General features: G+C 38.9%; 1 protein-coding gene across 1 annotated transcript in view; it reads right to left on the bottom strand.

The window, feature by feature from the left end:
- LOC109563001 (phospholipid-transporting ATPase FetA-like) overlaps positions 1–17,661 on the bottom strand; it is a 111,826-nt gene that overhangs the window by 51,177 nt on the left and 42,988 nt on the right. The window contains exons 4-11 of the mRNA XM_070794723.1: positions 14,899–14,957; positions 9,069–9,182; positions 8,139–8,237; positions 6,481–6,542; positions 3,457–3,529; positions 3,046–3,116; positions 1,738–1,820; positions 643–801 (exon numbers count right to left, since the gene is read on the bottom strand). Coding sequence (XP_070650824.1) covers positions 643–801; positions 1,738–1,820; positions 3,046–3,116; positions 3,457–3,529; positions 6,481–6,542; positions 8,139–8,237; positions 9,069–9,182; positions 14,899–14,957 — 720 coding nt within the window. The remainder of the gene's footprint in view (positions 1–642; positions 802–1,737; positions 1,821–3,045; positions 3,117–3,456; positions 3,530–6,480; positions 6,543–8,138; positions 8,238–9,068; positions 9,183–14,898; positions 14,958–17,661) is intronic.

Here is a 17,661-nt window from a genome sequence, read left to right as displayed (position 1 = left end):
GTTGTCACGAATACTCACCGTCACCGAGGGCATAGGGAGCACAAAAGCTTCCTTCATTTTCCGGCACTACATTATAACTCCAGAAAATCCCTCACTAAGTATGAAGGATTATGGTTCTAAATGCCATCTCAGGATGGGCCACTGCTCAGGAGCCACATGTGCCCTTTCTCTGGCATGAACACTTCACACTGTATTTTATCTTCCCCATAATGAGCACCATGTTTATTCTCTCCACATGCGAATAATCCACATGTATACCCTCCCCTTTCACACTGTTCTCCTTTCAAATGCTAATTCTATGTATACTTCTATGTGTATACCTTGTCTAGTGTCCAGATGTGGTTAGAAAGACTCATGAATGTTCTGTGGCCTTGGAACACAAAGCCTTCCACTATCAAAGGCAGGGCTGATATGCTGGCAGCTCAGTGTTTGGAAAAAAAGTCATTTTTTTTTTTCCTAAAAAAAAAAGTTTTTTCTTAATTCCTCCATCCATCTATCCATCTCCCTGCCTCCCTTCTTCAAAGCCATAGTGTTCTGGTATATACCTGAGCATCATATCTACATCATGAAAACTAAGTGCCCACAATGTGGCTATGAATGGAATCCAGCAGGCTGGGGGTTTGTGACTCCAGAAAGACGTACCAGTAAAAATAACCAAGCCATAGCACCAATCTGTATTTCTGATGACACAGCCTCGGAGAATCAGTCTGTCATGATTCAGGATGTAGTTTTTTCCCTTATACATGAGTATTCCTGTGAATCTGTCCAACTTGTTATTGGGAGACTCACACCTCACTTCTCCTGAAAAAAAAAAAAAAAAAAGGAATAAGAGTCCTAACTCTGTAATCTTAATTCTTTCCTAACAGGAAGTTCAGTTCAGTTTAGTCACTCAGTCGTGTCCGACTCTTTGCGACCCCATGAACAGCAGCACACCAGGCCTCCCTGTCCATCACCAACTCCTGGAGTCCACCCAAACCCATGTCCACTGTGTCAGTGATGCCATCCAACCATCTCATCCTCTGTCGTCCCCTTCTCCTCCTGCCCTCAATCTTTCCCAGCAAAGAGGAGGCTTAATAGAAAAGAGGAAAGAACAAGCCTCTTTCAAAATATACACACACCTTTTTTTCCTATCCTTTCTCAGCCACTGCCCATTTCTCAGCAGCTCCCTTTAGAAAGGCAGACAGAGGGTTCTGGGCATCAGAGAAGAGTAATTCTGTGACATGGGTTATCCAGAAAGAGAACAACCCACATGATAACTTATTACCATTAGTACTTCCAGATCAAATGAGCTAAATCTGAATAGATTCAGAAACTACTTAAAGCAAACGTAGTATTTTTTTCAAAATGGAAATAAGTTAATTTTTTCATGATTAGTAAAGTAAAATATGTCCTTTTGTAAATTATATACAACATTAAAAAGGAGAAAGTAAAATTCACTCACTGCCTAGAAATAAGTGCTATTAACCTTTTATAGTATATCCTTCCAAGATTTTTTCTATACATATACTCATAAACATATATATATTTCCAAAGACAAATTTATGTTACATTATACTGTGCATAGTGTATTGTAATCTTTTTAAACTTATATGTTGTGAATATTTTTCCATATAAGTAAATATCAACTTGCATACTGTTTTTTATGAGTTATATATAATTCACTATATGGCTATATCAAACTTTAACCACACCTCTTCTGATAAAAATTTGGGTTGGCAAATCTATTTCAAAACTCACCATCAAAAGCAGACAGAAGCTTCAGGTTATCTTCCATCTCACTGGTAACGGTGATGGCCTGCTTCACTTTCAAGTTGGTTTCACTAGAGTAAGGAATGCACATATATAACAGCAGTACAGGTCCGGTTTCTCCTACTTTAGAAAATAGTTGTTGCCAATATTGCTTGGCTTTCAGACTTGAGTTGTCAGAGTCACTCCTATTGTCATCCTCTCTCAAGGGCAGTACTGAGGTAGAATGGTGGTGCTGCTAAGTCCATTCAGTCGTGGCCGACTCTGTAACCCCACAGACGGCAGCCCACCAGGCTGCCCCATCCCTGGGATTCTCCAGGCAAGAACACTGGTTCTTGCCATTTCCTTCTCCAATGCATGAAAGTGAAAAGTGAAAGTGAAGTCGTTCAGTAGTGTCCGACTCTTAGCGACCCCATGGACTGCAGCCTCCCAGGCTCCTCCGTCCATGGGATTTTCCAGGCAAGAGTACTGGAGTGGGGTGCCATTGCCTTCTCCAGGAAGCTAAATATTAGCCCACTTGCTCCCCTCTCTCCCTGAAACACATATCAACTACTTTAACCAACCTATGAGATCTTGCTGGTGGAGCTGCTCTAGAAACGCTGAAGAAACATCACAAAATAACCTGGAGGTGGTACCTACTCCCTTCAAAAGTAAGGTCCTGGTAAGAACCTGTGAACACTTGCAAGTAAACATACTCCTCGTCTCACAAATGTTTATAGGACCCATGAAGGGATCTCACTTAACCATTATTTGATACAGAAATGCACAGAGATAGAAGTAAAAACAAAGCCACATTTCAAAAAGTTTGTGGGCACTAAGAGGAAGAGTTGTAAGGATGCAGATTAACATAAAACTCCACAGGACAAGCTCTCTGAAGATGGCCTCTATCTTCCAAAGATCTTAGCTTTTGCACATTAATGAATTTCTACCTTAAATCCTTTCCAGAACATGGTTTATCAGTACATAATTATCTCAGTATTCATTCCCCCACCCCAAGAAACTTTGGAACTATATTCTGAAATTTCATAGTCCGGTTAACCTTTCCTATCACTCAGCATTATTGAATATAGTCAGACTGAATGTTTCCAATTTGAAGATGGAGAATAATTGCCCAGATTCTGCACCCAGTTGGATGCTCAATTATCTGTCAAGAGCTCAGCCTTAGACTTGAGGCCTCCTATCTTATCTGGATATTTCTAGCTTTTAGCACTTCATTCTCTGCATCATGCTGTCCCTCAATGAGAAATCATTCTAAGCTGGCTCAACCGTCTTATTGGACTATGAGGAAGGAACACTCACCCATCCAGTTCTGCAGTTTCTATATATGCCAGACTGTAGGGCTCACTGCTCGAGAGTAATAGTATATCAGCCTGTGGTCAGGAAAGGCAGAGAAGATAAGGAAGGCAGACTTTTAAAATTACAAACTCAGGAACAGCTATTCATCCTAAGAATTTTATAGACATTTGGTTTACTTTCTTTGTCTCGAGACCCATCACTGGTACCACACACCTCCTTTATTAAAGCCAGTCATACTTTACCTGGAATTGTGGTGAGAAGTGGACAAGAACAAACTTCTTACCACAGGAGCTGGTGATCTCTAGATGCACAGTGAAGCAGGTGAATATCACCAAAAGGAGTGGTCACAGAAGTGCTAAAAAGGTTTCTACTCAAGCCCAAAGAGAAAAAGCCACAGCCCAAAGAGGTACTCACCGTAACAATCTGATTGTTTTCTAGTTTAATTATATCTCCCACTTGGACATTCATCCATTTTTCTGTCACTATCCTGCAAGAAAGTGAACCTTGAATGCCTGCATGCCAGCTCTGAGAATATTCCTACAGTCCTGTTTTGACAATCAAGGGGGGAAAAAAAGCTGAGATGAACTCAAAGCTCAGAGGAGGACCAAACTGCTTTGGGATACTCCTTGCCCAAGCAGTATCAAGAATGGGGCCCATTTCTCTTGATCAGGCTATAAGAGTTTTCTAAAACTCTATAATGGTATATGTAGATATACAGGCACATAATTTTTCTTTAAGTAAAAGCAATATATGCATATGGTAAAAATACAGTTCAAATAATTAAAAATATAGAAAAAGAAAAAGTAAAGTCTCCTCTCTCCCCAGATTATAGTTTTGTCACTTATAACAATTTTTTGCATTTCTTTTGAGAAAATGTCAATCCATATAATCACATAATAGATATACATTTTAAAATGACATACTAGATACATAATTTTCTGTACTTTGCATTTTTCATTTAATAATATATCTGAGAGAACACTTACAGAGGTGTGGCTCATTCCTCTTGATAGCTAAAAAAATGTGGCTTTTAACTAAAGATGTGCTTGTAGCCAGAATTACTGACTACAATGACAGAAATCACAACTCAAAAAACAAAATTTTTCAAAGGTGTTAATATCTCTGTTCAAACATATGTGCTGTACAAAAAGGACACCACTTTCTGGAATATAGACAATTCATCTCAAGTGTTAAATAAATCAGACATTCATTGGCTTACAAAGTTTAACCATTAGGGCCCTGCTTGTGAATTCCTACTCTAAAACCACTCTATGACAAATTTTTCTGTAATAGTTTTATAAAACCCAAGTGCTCAAGCTCCTTGGGAAGTTCATTTGACTAAATTCATTCAGTAATTCCTAGCTTTACAAATTTCTTATACACTCAGTTTTATCTTTTCTCCTTATTTCTATAGCTTTCTTTTTTTAAATTTTGTTTTTAATCACAACTAACTTTTTTAGTGATGAGAGGCTTCAACAGATCAAAACACTTGAGGAAATAATCCATCATGAGTAAGAATCAGCAAACACAATAAATAACAGAATCAGATGCCCAAGAACTTCCCATAATAGAATTCTATGATTAAAACTATAGTTCTTGATATGTGTGTACTTAGTCACTCAGGATGAGTCCAACTCTTTGTTGACCCCATGGACTACAGCCTGCCAGGCTCCTCTGTCCATGGGGATTCTCCAGGCAAGAATACTGGAGTGGGTTGCCATACCCTCCTCCAGGGGATCTTTCAAACCCAAGGATTGAACCCAGGTCTCCCGCATTGCAAGCGGAATCTTTACCGACTGAGCTACCAGGGAAGGACAAGAATATTGGAGTGGGTAGCCTATCACTTCTCCAGGGGATCTTCCCGACCCAGGAATTGAACCAGGGTCTCTTGAAATCCTATGCTAATGCTAAGTCGCTTCAGTCGTGTCCGACTCTGTGTGACCCCATAGACAGCAGCCCACCAGGCTCCCCCGTCCCTGGGATTCTCCAGGCAAGAACACTGGAGTGGGCTGCCATTTCATTCTCCAATGCATGAAAGTGAAGAGTGAAAGTGAAGTCGCTCAGTCGTCTCCGACTCTTAGCGACTCCATGGATTGCAGCCTAACAGGCTCCTCCGTCCATGGGATTTTCTAAGCAAGAGTACTGGAGTGGGGTGCCATTGCCTTTGCAACAACATGGATGGACTTGGAGGATATTATGCTAAGTGAAATTAGTCAGACATATAAAGACAAATACTGTATGATATCACTTATATGTGGAATCTAAAAAATACAGCAAACTAGTGAATATAACAAAAAGAAACAGACTCACACATACAGAGAACAAACTAGTGGTTACCAATGGAGTCAGAGAAGGGGGAGGGGCAATATATGGGGAGGGGATGAAGAGGTACAAAGCATTACATATAAAATAAGCTACAAGGATATATTGTACAACACAAGTAATACAGACAACATTTTATAATAACTATAAAGGAAGTATAACCTTTAAAAACTGTGACTCACTATATTGTATACCTATAACATATAATGTTGAACATCAACTGTACTTCAATTAAAAAAAATTTTTTTTTAAATATAAATATATATATAAAACTGCAGCTACTGGGTGTTGTGTAAGGTCACCATGAGAAAGGATTGGACCTCATCTTGAATTCCCTCAGATCTGTATTTGTTTGTGATCATGCTTCTGCAAACACTGGTCACTTCTCCTTTCATATAATCTCTGTTGAATTCTTCCCCATCTTTTAAGCACAAACATCATCTTTTCTAGAAAGTCTTCCTTAATTTCTTTAGCCAGCTATGATGGCCTATTTTTTTAATTAATTCTTATGATAATTTTTGTACCTCTTACAATAATCTTCATATTTTGCTTTATATAAAATTATGCCAGTCTCCCTCTATCCCTGCCAAAGGTAAACTGCTCCAATTTTGCAGAACCCCACAAAAAAATAAGCATTTACCCATACTTTAGATAGATAAGACCAAACACTACAGCAATGAGGTCAACACCAATATTTTCTTTAGATTGTTAACAAAAAGATGTCCTAACCAAAGTCTACAGTAGAATGGTCAATAAGTCATGTAGAATCCACTGATGCACTAAAGACAGACATCTCCATGCTGACCATCGTACTGGTAATGACCACTTGCATACTAATATCATGTCATAATTTGTTAATTTCTTTAATATATATTATTTTGTTTTCATTTTTGTAAGCATCCTTTAAGGTAAAGAATATTATTTTCATTTTATAGATAAGAAATATGAGGCCCAGAGAAGCAAGTTCAGGGCATACTAGAAACAAACTCTTCCTATGTCCAGCCCAAGGCTCTTTTCACTGTCTTAAATCACCTTTCCAAACACATCAAGTTTTAGCAAGGTCAGTGCTCTCCCAGAGCTGATTCAACCTAAACTGGCTTCCCAAGAAGCACTTACCTGCCATTCATCAGCACCAGAACAGAACGATTGTTGACTTGATTATCATTTTGGTGCCTTTTCTAAAATCATACAAGAAAATGTTCAGGAAATAGAGCAAACTGTATTTAGAAGATTAATATTTTGAAGTATTGTTCAATGTAGTTCCTCTTCTTTGTAATTCTCCCTTACCCCCGTTTCTTCACCACCTTACCCTCCAGCCCCTGGCCAATTCCAAGTTCTTCCACCATTAAAACCAGACCAAGAAGCTGACTGTCTCTGAGAAGCTGGGAAAGGAGGTCAGAAAAAGAATCAAGCGAGAAGAAAGAGACAAACTCTTTGTTTTAATATCAAGAGCCAAAACCTGGGGTAATGAGAATAAATAACTTATGTTGAAAGCCACAGAAGAGAGAATGCAAAATGATGGGGCTACACCTTGGTAGGTAGAGGGAAGTTATGTATTCACAAGCATACCAATACCCCTACCCTCAACCACAGTCAGCATAAGAAGCTTCTACCATGGATACAATGAGGAAAGGGGAATAGAGGTCTATTCAAAGACCAAATAAGAGAGTAACAAATAAGTCCTGATGCTAAGATTCACATGAGTCCCTTTCCTTTCAGTTGAGATTACTCCCTGGGAAGAGGGTAGAAAGAATCCTGAATTGGTCAGAATATTTCTCCTAAAGAGACTGAGTTCTAAACCAGAAGGAACTGCCTGGGTTATCCTGAATTGGTAAGTTTAGCTTTTGGCTCTCATTAAAAAAGGGCTGAGATGGTGAGGTGGTGGTTATGAGTTACACTGAGTTTAGTTATGGAAAGTTAAGTTATATTTTTGCACATCTTAGTTGTGCCTGAAATTTAAACCACTATATATGTTAATTCTGGGTTTAAAGAGCCACAGAGTTAAAGAGCTGGAGAAACACTCTGCTCTTAAACTTTGATATAAAAATCAGAAGGACTCTCTTAGGGAAGCTCCAAACAGGTCAACACGATGGGCTTCCCAAATCCCACTGGTAGGCACAGCACCGGTTCCCCACGTTTGCCCTCCCACCTGGCCCTCCCACCTGGCCCTGCTGTAAAGGAGCATGCAGGAAGCCACGCTGCACTCGCTGAGAGCCAGCTTCTCCCGCCAAGGCCAGGGGAGGAGCCAGCCTCTGTTGAGTCATGATGCTCTCTAAACTCAGAGGGTTCCTAGCTGTGTGCACCTGATAGAACCGAAAGCTGGAGAGGGAAATACGGAGAGTCAGAGAGGAGAACAGGAATGCAGAAAGGGGAGATAAGACCAGAGAAAGCAAGGGGGACAGGAAGAAGGGAAGAGGAATATAGAAATGGGAGAAGGGTGAATGGAGAAAGAAAGGTGAGAGCAAACCCAGAGAGAGCTAAGTAAAGGCAGAGGTGGGTTATGAAGGAGATGGAAGGAAACCTGGAAATGGCGGCAGTAAGAAGACAGAGAAAGGCCTTGCGTGAGTGACCCCTTTCTGGCCATGGATGGCTCACCAATCTTGGGCTTAAGGGAATCTCATATTCCTCTGGCACAAGTAAGGACATAGGGAAAGGAAACACCTCTTTCCTTCTTCCTTCTAGTATTAGGCAGTTCTGGGGAGTCCTTCCTGCTCCCTTCCTCCCCTGCCTGACTAGGTACAGTGAGGGAAGAGAGGCCCTGGAAGCCACTTCACCACATCATCGATGGCATCTTTCACTGCTGTTATGGACAGCACCACCATCAGCGGTATCACAGTCGTGTACCATGCCAAGGAGGAGATCTGAGGAATCAACTGGGAGAGGGAAGGGGAGAGAAACATAGGTCAGAAAGCTTAAAGGACAATGTATTTCCTCCCAACCCCCACTGCACCACCATTTCCGTCTCCCTAGATTCATAATAAGTTCAACAATCCTAGTTGCTTTCCACTGTTATAACCTCCAACTAGCCACCCCAGTATAAGCAAACACCTCCTAAAGATGAAAGAAGAGGAGATGATAAATTGCCAGGTAATGTCCTGAACTCTAATATCTTTGTCTTGATGGCAAAGAGCCATTCCTCTCTTCTGATAATGAAGGTGCTGGGGGGTAGGGCATTAAGTGTGGGCATGGGAGAACCACATAACCGCCTATACCCCTTCAGCACAAGGGGAAATGAGATGACCCGTCTCTCTCTCCCAACTTGTGCCTACCCTGCTAGGCTTCCGTGCCCTGTGCTGATGTTCTAAACCATTCTCCTCCCTTGGTGCTCCCATGTGTTAACTTTCTGTCGGGGAGGCTGGGACAAGAAGGAGGAATGGGGCTGCAGCTGAGGCGGGGGTGTAGAATCAAGTCTGTGGCCTTTCACGGTTAAGCTGAACTGTGGTGATGCAGTCATGGTGAGGGAGCACCCCTTAGCATGGGACTCGGCGACCGTGTCTCCTTCCTCTTATAGAGGGTTGTTTCACCCTGGCTAATCCTGACCACAGCTATTCTAGGAGACTGGCCCGAGACTCCAGCCATCCATTCGCCCATTGTCTAAAGAGAGAAGACATCTCTCAGTTTAAGGAGGAGAAGGACTGATTACATAACCTGACCCCAGGGAAGTTGATAAAATATTCTGTGGAAAAGACCCTAAAAGGTAATACCTGTAGAAAAAGCAAAAAGAGGAAATATGCATTTGCAAGTCTCTGGAACTGTTCAAACAGGTTCATAGGCAAGAAGTTTAAGGCATTATATTTTGAGGTTTTGACGCTATTATCCTGTTAGTAAAAGAACACAAGCACAATTAGAGTAACAAAAGACTGCACCTCCAAGTCTTAACAAAAAGGACCAAGACCACTTCATAAAATAGGAAAAAGCTAATAGCTTCCCAACATAGTGAGGGAAGGAAGGAAGAAGTGTTTGTCTCCAGACTCTTTTCTTTGAGGCCTAGAGAGGCCTATGTATGTATGCCAAAGATGGCAAGGTTGATCAATATGGGACATTCTTAGGAGGGGCAGAATGTATTTACGCCCTGAGTCGAATTCTTTGTTTACTGATGCTATTGATAATAATTATGATAATAAAATCAATAACAATCAAAACTTATTAAATATTTATTATATGTAAAGTACTATTCTAAGTACTTTAGTACTATTTTAAATATTTTAGAAAAAGCAACTTATTTAATTCTCAAAACAACTGTAAGAAGGGAGTAATATCACCTTTTCAGGATGCGGCAACTGAGGCCCTGAGGTTAATTTATTTGCCGAAGACCATCTATTTACTTGTGGAGTTGAGATTGTACTGTTCCCTGAGCCCCAGTTCACTTGTGCAGCCATCCAAATGCTTTCATTCCTTAGAATCAGAAATCTTTCTGTTTCATCTTATCTTCTGACTCAAGTTCCTTCTCAGTGCCAAACAGTAGGCAAGTTTGCCATTTGTGTTCACTCTACTCAGAGCTCTCTACTGAAGCTTTTCTTAAGTCTGGCAAAGCCATTTTGCTGTGTCTTTACATGTTGCTTTCAGTGCTGAAAGGTGTCAGATGCCAAAAGCAAATGACTGTCTTTTAACCTTAGCCCACTGAAGGTTCTTACAATGGTTGCTTTCAGCACTGGAGAATCACTTGCCCCTTAATTGTCCTGGGAGAGGTCTGAACAGTGGGAACTTGCTACCTCTTCAATGCTAATCTCAAGATGTTGACAAGACCATCTTACTTTCTACTTTTGGATCTTCAGTTGTTTGACCTAAGATGTAAGGGTTTGAATCTAAGAGCTTAAGAAAAGTAGGAGAATGAGACCAAATAATCCAAGGACAGGGCTTCTCTCCCACCTCCTCCACCTATAGGGTCAAACAAAAGAACAAACCTACCTGCAGTCCTGGAAAACAGACACTGCTTAAGCATGAAGAATCTCTTTCTGGGTCCTAACTTGGGAAGACATCTGAATACTCTTGGAGAACCAACACTTTTTTTGTCTTAAGGCTAAAACTGGCCTTGGAAGACTAGACAGGCAACCCAGTCACGTCTTGCTTAAGGTCTATTTCCCTAGGGAAGAGAAGCTGGTCAAATAGCTTAGCACTTAGGAGTTTAGAGATCCAAGTTAAACCTAAGATTTCCTTGGTGTTTCTCCATGACTTTTCAATTAATGATCAAACACTATACATTTCTCAAGGTTTGTTCTGTTCACAGCTCTATGCTGGGCTACTCTAGTAGTAGGGACTGAAAAAGAGTTAAACAAAATCTGTCCTGGAAAGTTCACAGCTATGTCTTGAATGGAGTTCTAACTAAATGACCTCTAAGGCCCCTCCCAACCCTGAGGGTAGGTTATTCTAACATAGAAATGGTTTTCTTTGATTTTAAGATACTCTGAATTTCTGAGTGTCTAAATCCAGATGACAACACTTGGACCCAAAGATCTTTTGATCTTTTACCTTACTAAAGTCTGGCTTTAGTAAATTTTCCATTTGACTTTACAGTTAATGTATTTTGGTTTCTACTCATTTGGGTAGCATTTTTTTTAGAAAACAAAGACAAAAGCTATGCTGATTCTGTCCCAAGATAGACAAATCAGTAGTTCTTTACTAACTTGGCAACTAGTGTTTTGTCCTACTCTTAAATGTCAAACCAGAAGCAAGATCTTAAGGATATAGAACATTTGCTTAACTATAGAATTCTTGTGTTTAATTCATTTGACATGACAGTGATGGTAGATTTGGATTTGGGGTATTTATTTATTTGGGCAGGGATATTCCCTGGTGGTTCAGACAGTAAAGAATCCGCATGCAATGCTGGAGACCAGAGTTTGATCCCTAGGTTGAGAAGATCCCCTGGAGGAGGGTATGGCAACCTACTCCAGTATTCTTGCCTGGAGAATCCCCACAGAAAAAGGAGCCTGGTGGGCTACAGTCCATGGGGTCACAAAGAGTCGGACATGACTGAGTGACTAAGCACAGCTCCCGACTGACTGCTAAAGTGGAAAATAGAAAACAGAAGGCCAAGGATATAATGAGAATCAGTAGTTAGGGGGCTGAAAAGAGGAAAAGGAGCAGTGGTGGTGGTGGTTTAGTCACTCAGTCATGTCTGACTCTTGCGATGTCTCTGGAATTTCCCAGGCAAGAATACTGGAGTGGGTTGCCATTTCGTTTTGCAGGGAATCTTTCTGACCCAGGGATCAAACCCATGTCTCCTACATTGCAGGCAGTCTCCTGCATCACAAATGGATTTTCTACCACTGAGCCACCAGGGAAGGCTAAAAGGAGTAGGAATGGAAGAAATTAGAGAAATAGGGGAAAAATGAGAAACGGGGCCAGGGAAATGCAATGGTTGTTAAGTACATAAGAATCAGTCAAATCTGTTTACTTGTTCATCAATTATTTGCATACATTTATTGAATTTCATTTATGGGCCAGATTTTGTGATGGGAACAGTAGTTACAAAGATGAATGAAATTTGTACCCGTCTTTTAAGGGGTAACAGTTTTTTGGTGAAAGAGAACTAACATTTTCACAACCATATTTAACTCTAACAACCACCACGTACAGTGAACATTATTATGTTCTTTTTATAGATGAGGGAACTGAAGATCAAAGAAATTAAAATAAATAATGTGCCTAAGGATACAACGTTAGTAAGGAGTAGAACTTGTTCAAACTCAGAGTGATGCCAAAACCTGCACCTTAGAGTTACTTAGAAAAAGCTTAGAGAGTGGAAAAGGTAGAGAAGGGGAAACCTGTTCCCACAGCCATATCCTAAATATTGTTATTATCCAGAGCCTCTCTAACTCAGCAATCATAAACTAGTATCCTATAGAGACTACTGTATGTGTATAAATATATATATACATGCACATAGACATACACTATATACATAGTATATATATATACACACACACATATATATTGTATATATATACACATGTATATTATATACTTACAGCATTATATATTAAAATATCTACATATGCATAAAGTAACATATAAGTAAAAATTGCTTATAATTATAAAAGATTAGAAACAATCCAAATGTCAATTTGTAAGAAAGTGGTTACATAAATTATGCTATCTGCCAGGGAAGCAGTTGAAAAAAGAAGGAAAATGCTATTATGAAATTATAATTATGAAAACATCTCCAGGACATAATGTTAGGGTTCAGAATAGTTTAAGAAAGTGGGGAAATAATAATATATATATATGTGTGTGTGTGTGTGTGCATGTGTGTGTGTGTGTGTGTGTATTTGCTTTATTTGCACAAAGAAGCACTGCTGAATATATGATAAACTAATAAAAGTGATTCCTTCTAGGGAGCAGAGATATGGACAAGGATGGGGTATTGGAGCATGACTTTTAAACATGTATCTTTTTATGAGTTACTTATTCATAAATAAATAAGTGAAAATGAACAATCTAATAGAAAATGGGCAAAAACCATTAACAGTCGTTTCCATAAAAAGATGTACAAAGGCTAATTAACATAAAAATTATTGCTGTCACTCAAAATTAAGGAAAGATAGATAATGAAATGTCATTTTCCACAAAAGAGTCTGGTAAAGATAAAAAAGACTGACAATACCAATTTGGCAGGAATATGGAGAAGTGAGAAGTCTTTGTTATAGATAGAAATATAAATAGATATAACCTTTTTAGAGGGCAATCTGGCAATACGTATCAAATATTTAATGTGTTTCATTTTTGATCTGGCCAATTCACTTCTAGGAAACTCTCCTGAAGTATATTCACACAAATGTGCCAAAGTATATGGCGTATAAAATGGTGTTCATTTAGGACCATTTATCGCAGCAAAACATTGTAGAAATATTTTTCGGAGGGGGCACCTGGATATAAATGGAGACACTTAAAATGTTAATCAGTAAGAAACTGGTTAAATCAATTAAGGTATATTGATACAATGGAAAACTATGTTGTATTAAATGAATTAATATCAGGAGGAGAAGGGGATGACAGAGGATGAGATGGTTGGATGACATCACCAACTTGATGGACATGAATTTGAGCAAGCTCTGGGAATTGGTGATGGACAGGGAAGCCTGGCTTGCTGTAGTCCACGGGGTCACAAAGAGTCAGACACCACTGAGCAACTGAACTGAACTGATAGCTAATATTGCACAGGGGTTTTTGAATGGTTCTGGTTGGCCCTTGAAACACTCGAGTATTAAGCACAGCAGCACCTGTGCAGTTTAAAATCTGTGTATAATTTATAGTTGGCTCTCAGTATCTGAGGTTTCACATCCACCGATTTAGCCATCCTTGGACTGAGTAGTACCACAGTACATATTTCTTGAAAAAAAATCTGTATGTCAGTGGACTCATGCAGTTCAAACCTGTTATATTCAAAGATCAAAGGTAAACAGTTGAAGAGTCTTATCCCTAAGAGTGTACCATGTAAATTGTTATAGGTCTTGGCCTTAAGAGAAAATAGTCAAAAAATATAGAAATATGGTTAAAAAATCAAATAAAAATTATAACTTTAAACAGTAATGTCATTAATTTAAAGTCTTCTGATATTTGATATTCTCAGAACACGATGATTCACTGTAAAAAGTTCTGACTCCCTTTTAAAAACTCATAAAGTATTTAAAAGGTAGATCATGCAAGGTTTTTAATAATGATGAAATAAATTGGAAAACAGAAATAATGAATGTTAATAAATTCTAGTCAAATTGTAAGATATGGGTTGAAAATGTTTACTTTGACATATGTGTATTTGAAATGATAAATAGATTATTCTTAATGTATTTGCATATATAATTGCTTTTTCCCCTTCTTCTTAGGAATTAGATACACTTAAGCAACATCTAGATTCACTGAATATGAAAAAAGAGAGCTTGGAAGCTCTAAGTATAAAATGAAGTAAAAGTTTTCATATTACTCAGCTGCAAAAGGTAATTCAGTTGAATATATTAACGGAACTCATTCAAGTATATATTTATTTAGTAGTTTCCTAACAGAAGTATAATTTCTTTCCCATTCAGAACTTCAAATATCCTAGTTTAGTAAAAAAGTAGATTCAGTGGGCATGGCAACCCATTCCAGTATTTTTGCCTGGAGAACCCATGGACAGAGGAGGCTGGCAGGCTATAGTCCAAAGGGTCGCAAAGAGTCAGATATGGCAGAGCGATTGAATTGAACTGATTAAACAAATTAGGAAGGTCTACATGTACTATCACAGAGAGATGTCTAAGTGAAAAAAGAAAACTATGAAGCTATGCTTTCATTTGTTCAAGCTACGGTATTTCTTTTCGAGGAGCAATATATAAAAACCAAAATTTGAGACACATCCTCCCCTGAGCCTAGGTCACTGGATTAATTTGGTTTCTGAGCCCTCACTGCACCAGCCCTCATTGTACGGGAGCTTGAAAGAAAGTAGAACCTATGTTGTAGGATTTACATCTACAAGGAGTTTCCTGCCTCACAGACAATGGGGAATATTAGAGGAAAATATCAGCCCCCTCTTGAAATAGCTAAAGACCATATACTCACTGGGTATCCAAACAGACTGTTAAATTCTCTGTTGTTGGCTTGCAGATATCTCTTGTGTTCTGAAAAAGATGAGAGAAATGATGAGCAGGATGCCCCTCTGAGATGAGCCTGGGATGCTGGTTGCCAGTGACTTCACTAGCATCTCACACGTTCTCACCAAGAATATCTGTCCACAAACAGGTGTTGTCTCTTTGTTTAAAGAATCAAGCAATACGGTAAAAAATGGAAACCCTCAAGTGTTCAAGCTTTCTGGAGGCAAGAGGACAAGTAACTTCTGAGGAGCTCTCTACCATTAATGCTTCTAGTAACCCTAGACAATGTTTCCACAGACAACAGGCTGGCCTGCATCAACATTATTGCCAAACACAGAAACCCAAACCTCCTTCATAAGTTAATTACAGCAATAGTTTTAGATATCTGAGGTTCTTTCTAAGGCCAGCCTTTCTTAAATTTGCTCTGAATTAATAAATCATTACCAGTATCTTTTGCACAGAAACCAGCGTGCTGGATGCTGTGAGGAGATAAAAAGATAAGTAAGGCAGAGTCCTTACTTCAAGGGACTTGTGATTTAGTGGAGTCAGCATGATAACAACAACACGTGACAAAATCATCACATCAAAATATACAGATGTCACAAACTATTACAGATAGCTCATTAATGTGTTATAAAACATCTCAAAAGTATAAATTATCAACAGATCTTTCTGTCCTGAATAAAACATTCCTATAGCCTCTTGAATTCTTCATTGGTTCAACAAGCATTTACTGAGTTCTTGGCAGGTGTTAAGCCCTGTGTTAGGAACATTCATGTACGAGTTTTTGTATGGACATGTTTTTATTTCTCTTGGGTATATACATAGGAATAGAATTACTCAGTCATATGGTAACTCTGGTTTTAACATTTTGAGAAACTACCAAACAAGTCTTCACAGCAGTTGCATGATTTTACATTCTTTCTGACAATGTATGAGAATTCCAATTTCTTCATATCCTTGCCAACACTTGTAAAAGACTGTGCTTTTTTATTTTAACTATCTTAGTGGATATGAAGTAATGTCTCATTGTGATTTTGCTTTGCATGTCCATATTGACTAATGAGGGATTCCCTGGTAGCTCAGCTGGTAAAGAATCTGCCTGCAATGCAGGAGACCTGGGTTCAACCCATGGGTCAGGAAGATCCCCTGGAGAAGGGATAGGCTACTCACTCCAGTATCCTTGGGCTTCCCTGGTGGCTCAGCTGGTAAAGAATCTGCTTGCAATGCGGGAGACTGGGATTCAATCCCTGGGTTGGGAAGATCCCCTGGAGAAGGGAATGACTGCCCACAGCAGTATTCTGGCCTGGAGAATTCCATGGACTAATTAATTAGTCCACTGACTAAAGATGATATTGAGTATCTTTTCATGTATTTTATTGAACATTTATATATCTTCTTTGGAGAAATGTCTATTCAGATCCTTTGCTCATTTTTAAACCAGGTTAATTATCTTTTTATCACTGAACTATGAGTTCTTAATATGTTCTGAATAGAAATCAGTTATAAGTGACTTGCAAATATTTTGTCTCTTATTTTAAATGTCACTTTATAATGTACCAAATTCTAACATATTGAATATAATTATGGGTTTTCTTAAGCCTCCTGCATTGGCAGACAGGTTCTTTACCATTAGCACCACCTGGGAAGCCCCTAATTATGGGTTTTCTATTAAGTTCTAGTCTATCCATCTTAAGAAAAAAATGTTTAATTAAAGTACAGTTGGTTTACAATATTGTGTTAGTTTCAGGTGTACAGAAAAGTGATTCAGTTGTTTATATATATATATATATGATTTTTTCAGATAATTTTCCATTATACATTATTATGAGATATTGAATATAGTTCCCTGTGCTATATAGTAAATCCTTGCTGCTTATCTATATTATGTATAGTAGTTTTTATTTGTTAATCCCATACTCCTGATTTATCCCTCCCTCCATTCATCTCTTAAATTATGTAACTTGTAATACAGGATAGAGAGTCTTCTATTTTAACATCTTCTTGGCTATTCTTTTTCTAAAAAGTAATTAATTTGGCTGTGCCGGGTCTTAGTTGCGGCACGCAGATCTTTAATTGTGGCATGTGAACTCTTAATTGTAGCATGTGGGATCTAGTTCCCTGACCAGGGATCTAATCTGAGCCTGGTGCATGGGGAGCGCAGAGTCTTAGCCACTGGACCCCCAGAGATGTTTCTTCTTGGCTATTCTTGTCTATTTTCTCTTCTAGGTAAACTTCAGAATCATTTTGGCCAATTTGCTTAAGACTGGAGTTTTAATTAGAGGTGAAGACAAAGAAAATTTTATTCACTAGATCCTGGGGATGGAGTGAAAGTGGGTTATTAGAAAATGCAGAGCTCCCTCCCATGGGAAGCACAGTCAGGTCTGGAAAATCACACTGCATTTCTCAGGGGGCTAAGATAATATGCTTCTGAAAGCTGAGGAGAGAGCCAGTGATAAGACAGGGACTTTTTGGTTCTTCATGTAATTTCCTTTATTTATCCTCTGGTTGTCAGCAAAAATTACTAAAGATCATGAAATCAGAACAAGACTAAATTTCTTATAGAAAATATCTAAGGGGCCAAAGTCTGCACATTGGGCAATGCTTGAAGTTCAGAATTTGCACAAATTGCAGGAAAGGTGAAACTGGGATGCTTAGTTCCTTTTACCCAAGGATTTAAATATATATATTTCGAAACTACACAGATGAATTTGGAGACAGATGACATTTT

This window comes from Bos indicus, chromosome 8 (genome assembly GCF_029378745.1).
Source record: "Bos indicus isolate NIAB-ARS_2022 breed Sahiwal x Tharparkar chromosome 8, NIAB-ARS_B.indTharparkar_mat_pri_1.0, whole genome shotgun sequence".
NCBI classification, from domain to species: Eukaryota; Metazoa; Chordata; class Mammalia; order Artiodactyla; family Bovidae; genus Bos; species Bos indicus.
This window is presented reverse-complemented; position numbering and strand designations above follow the sequence as displayed.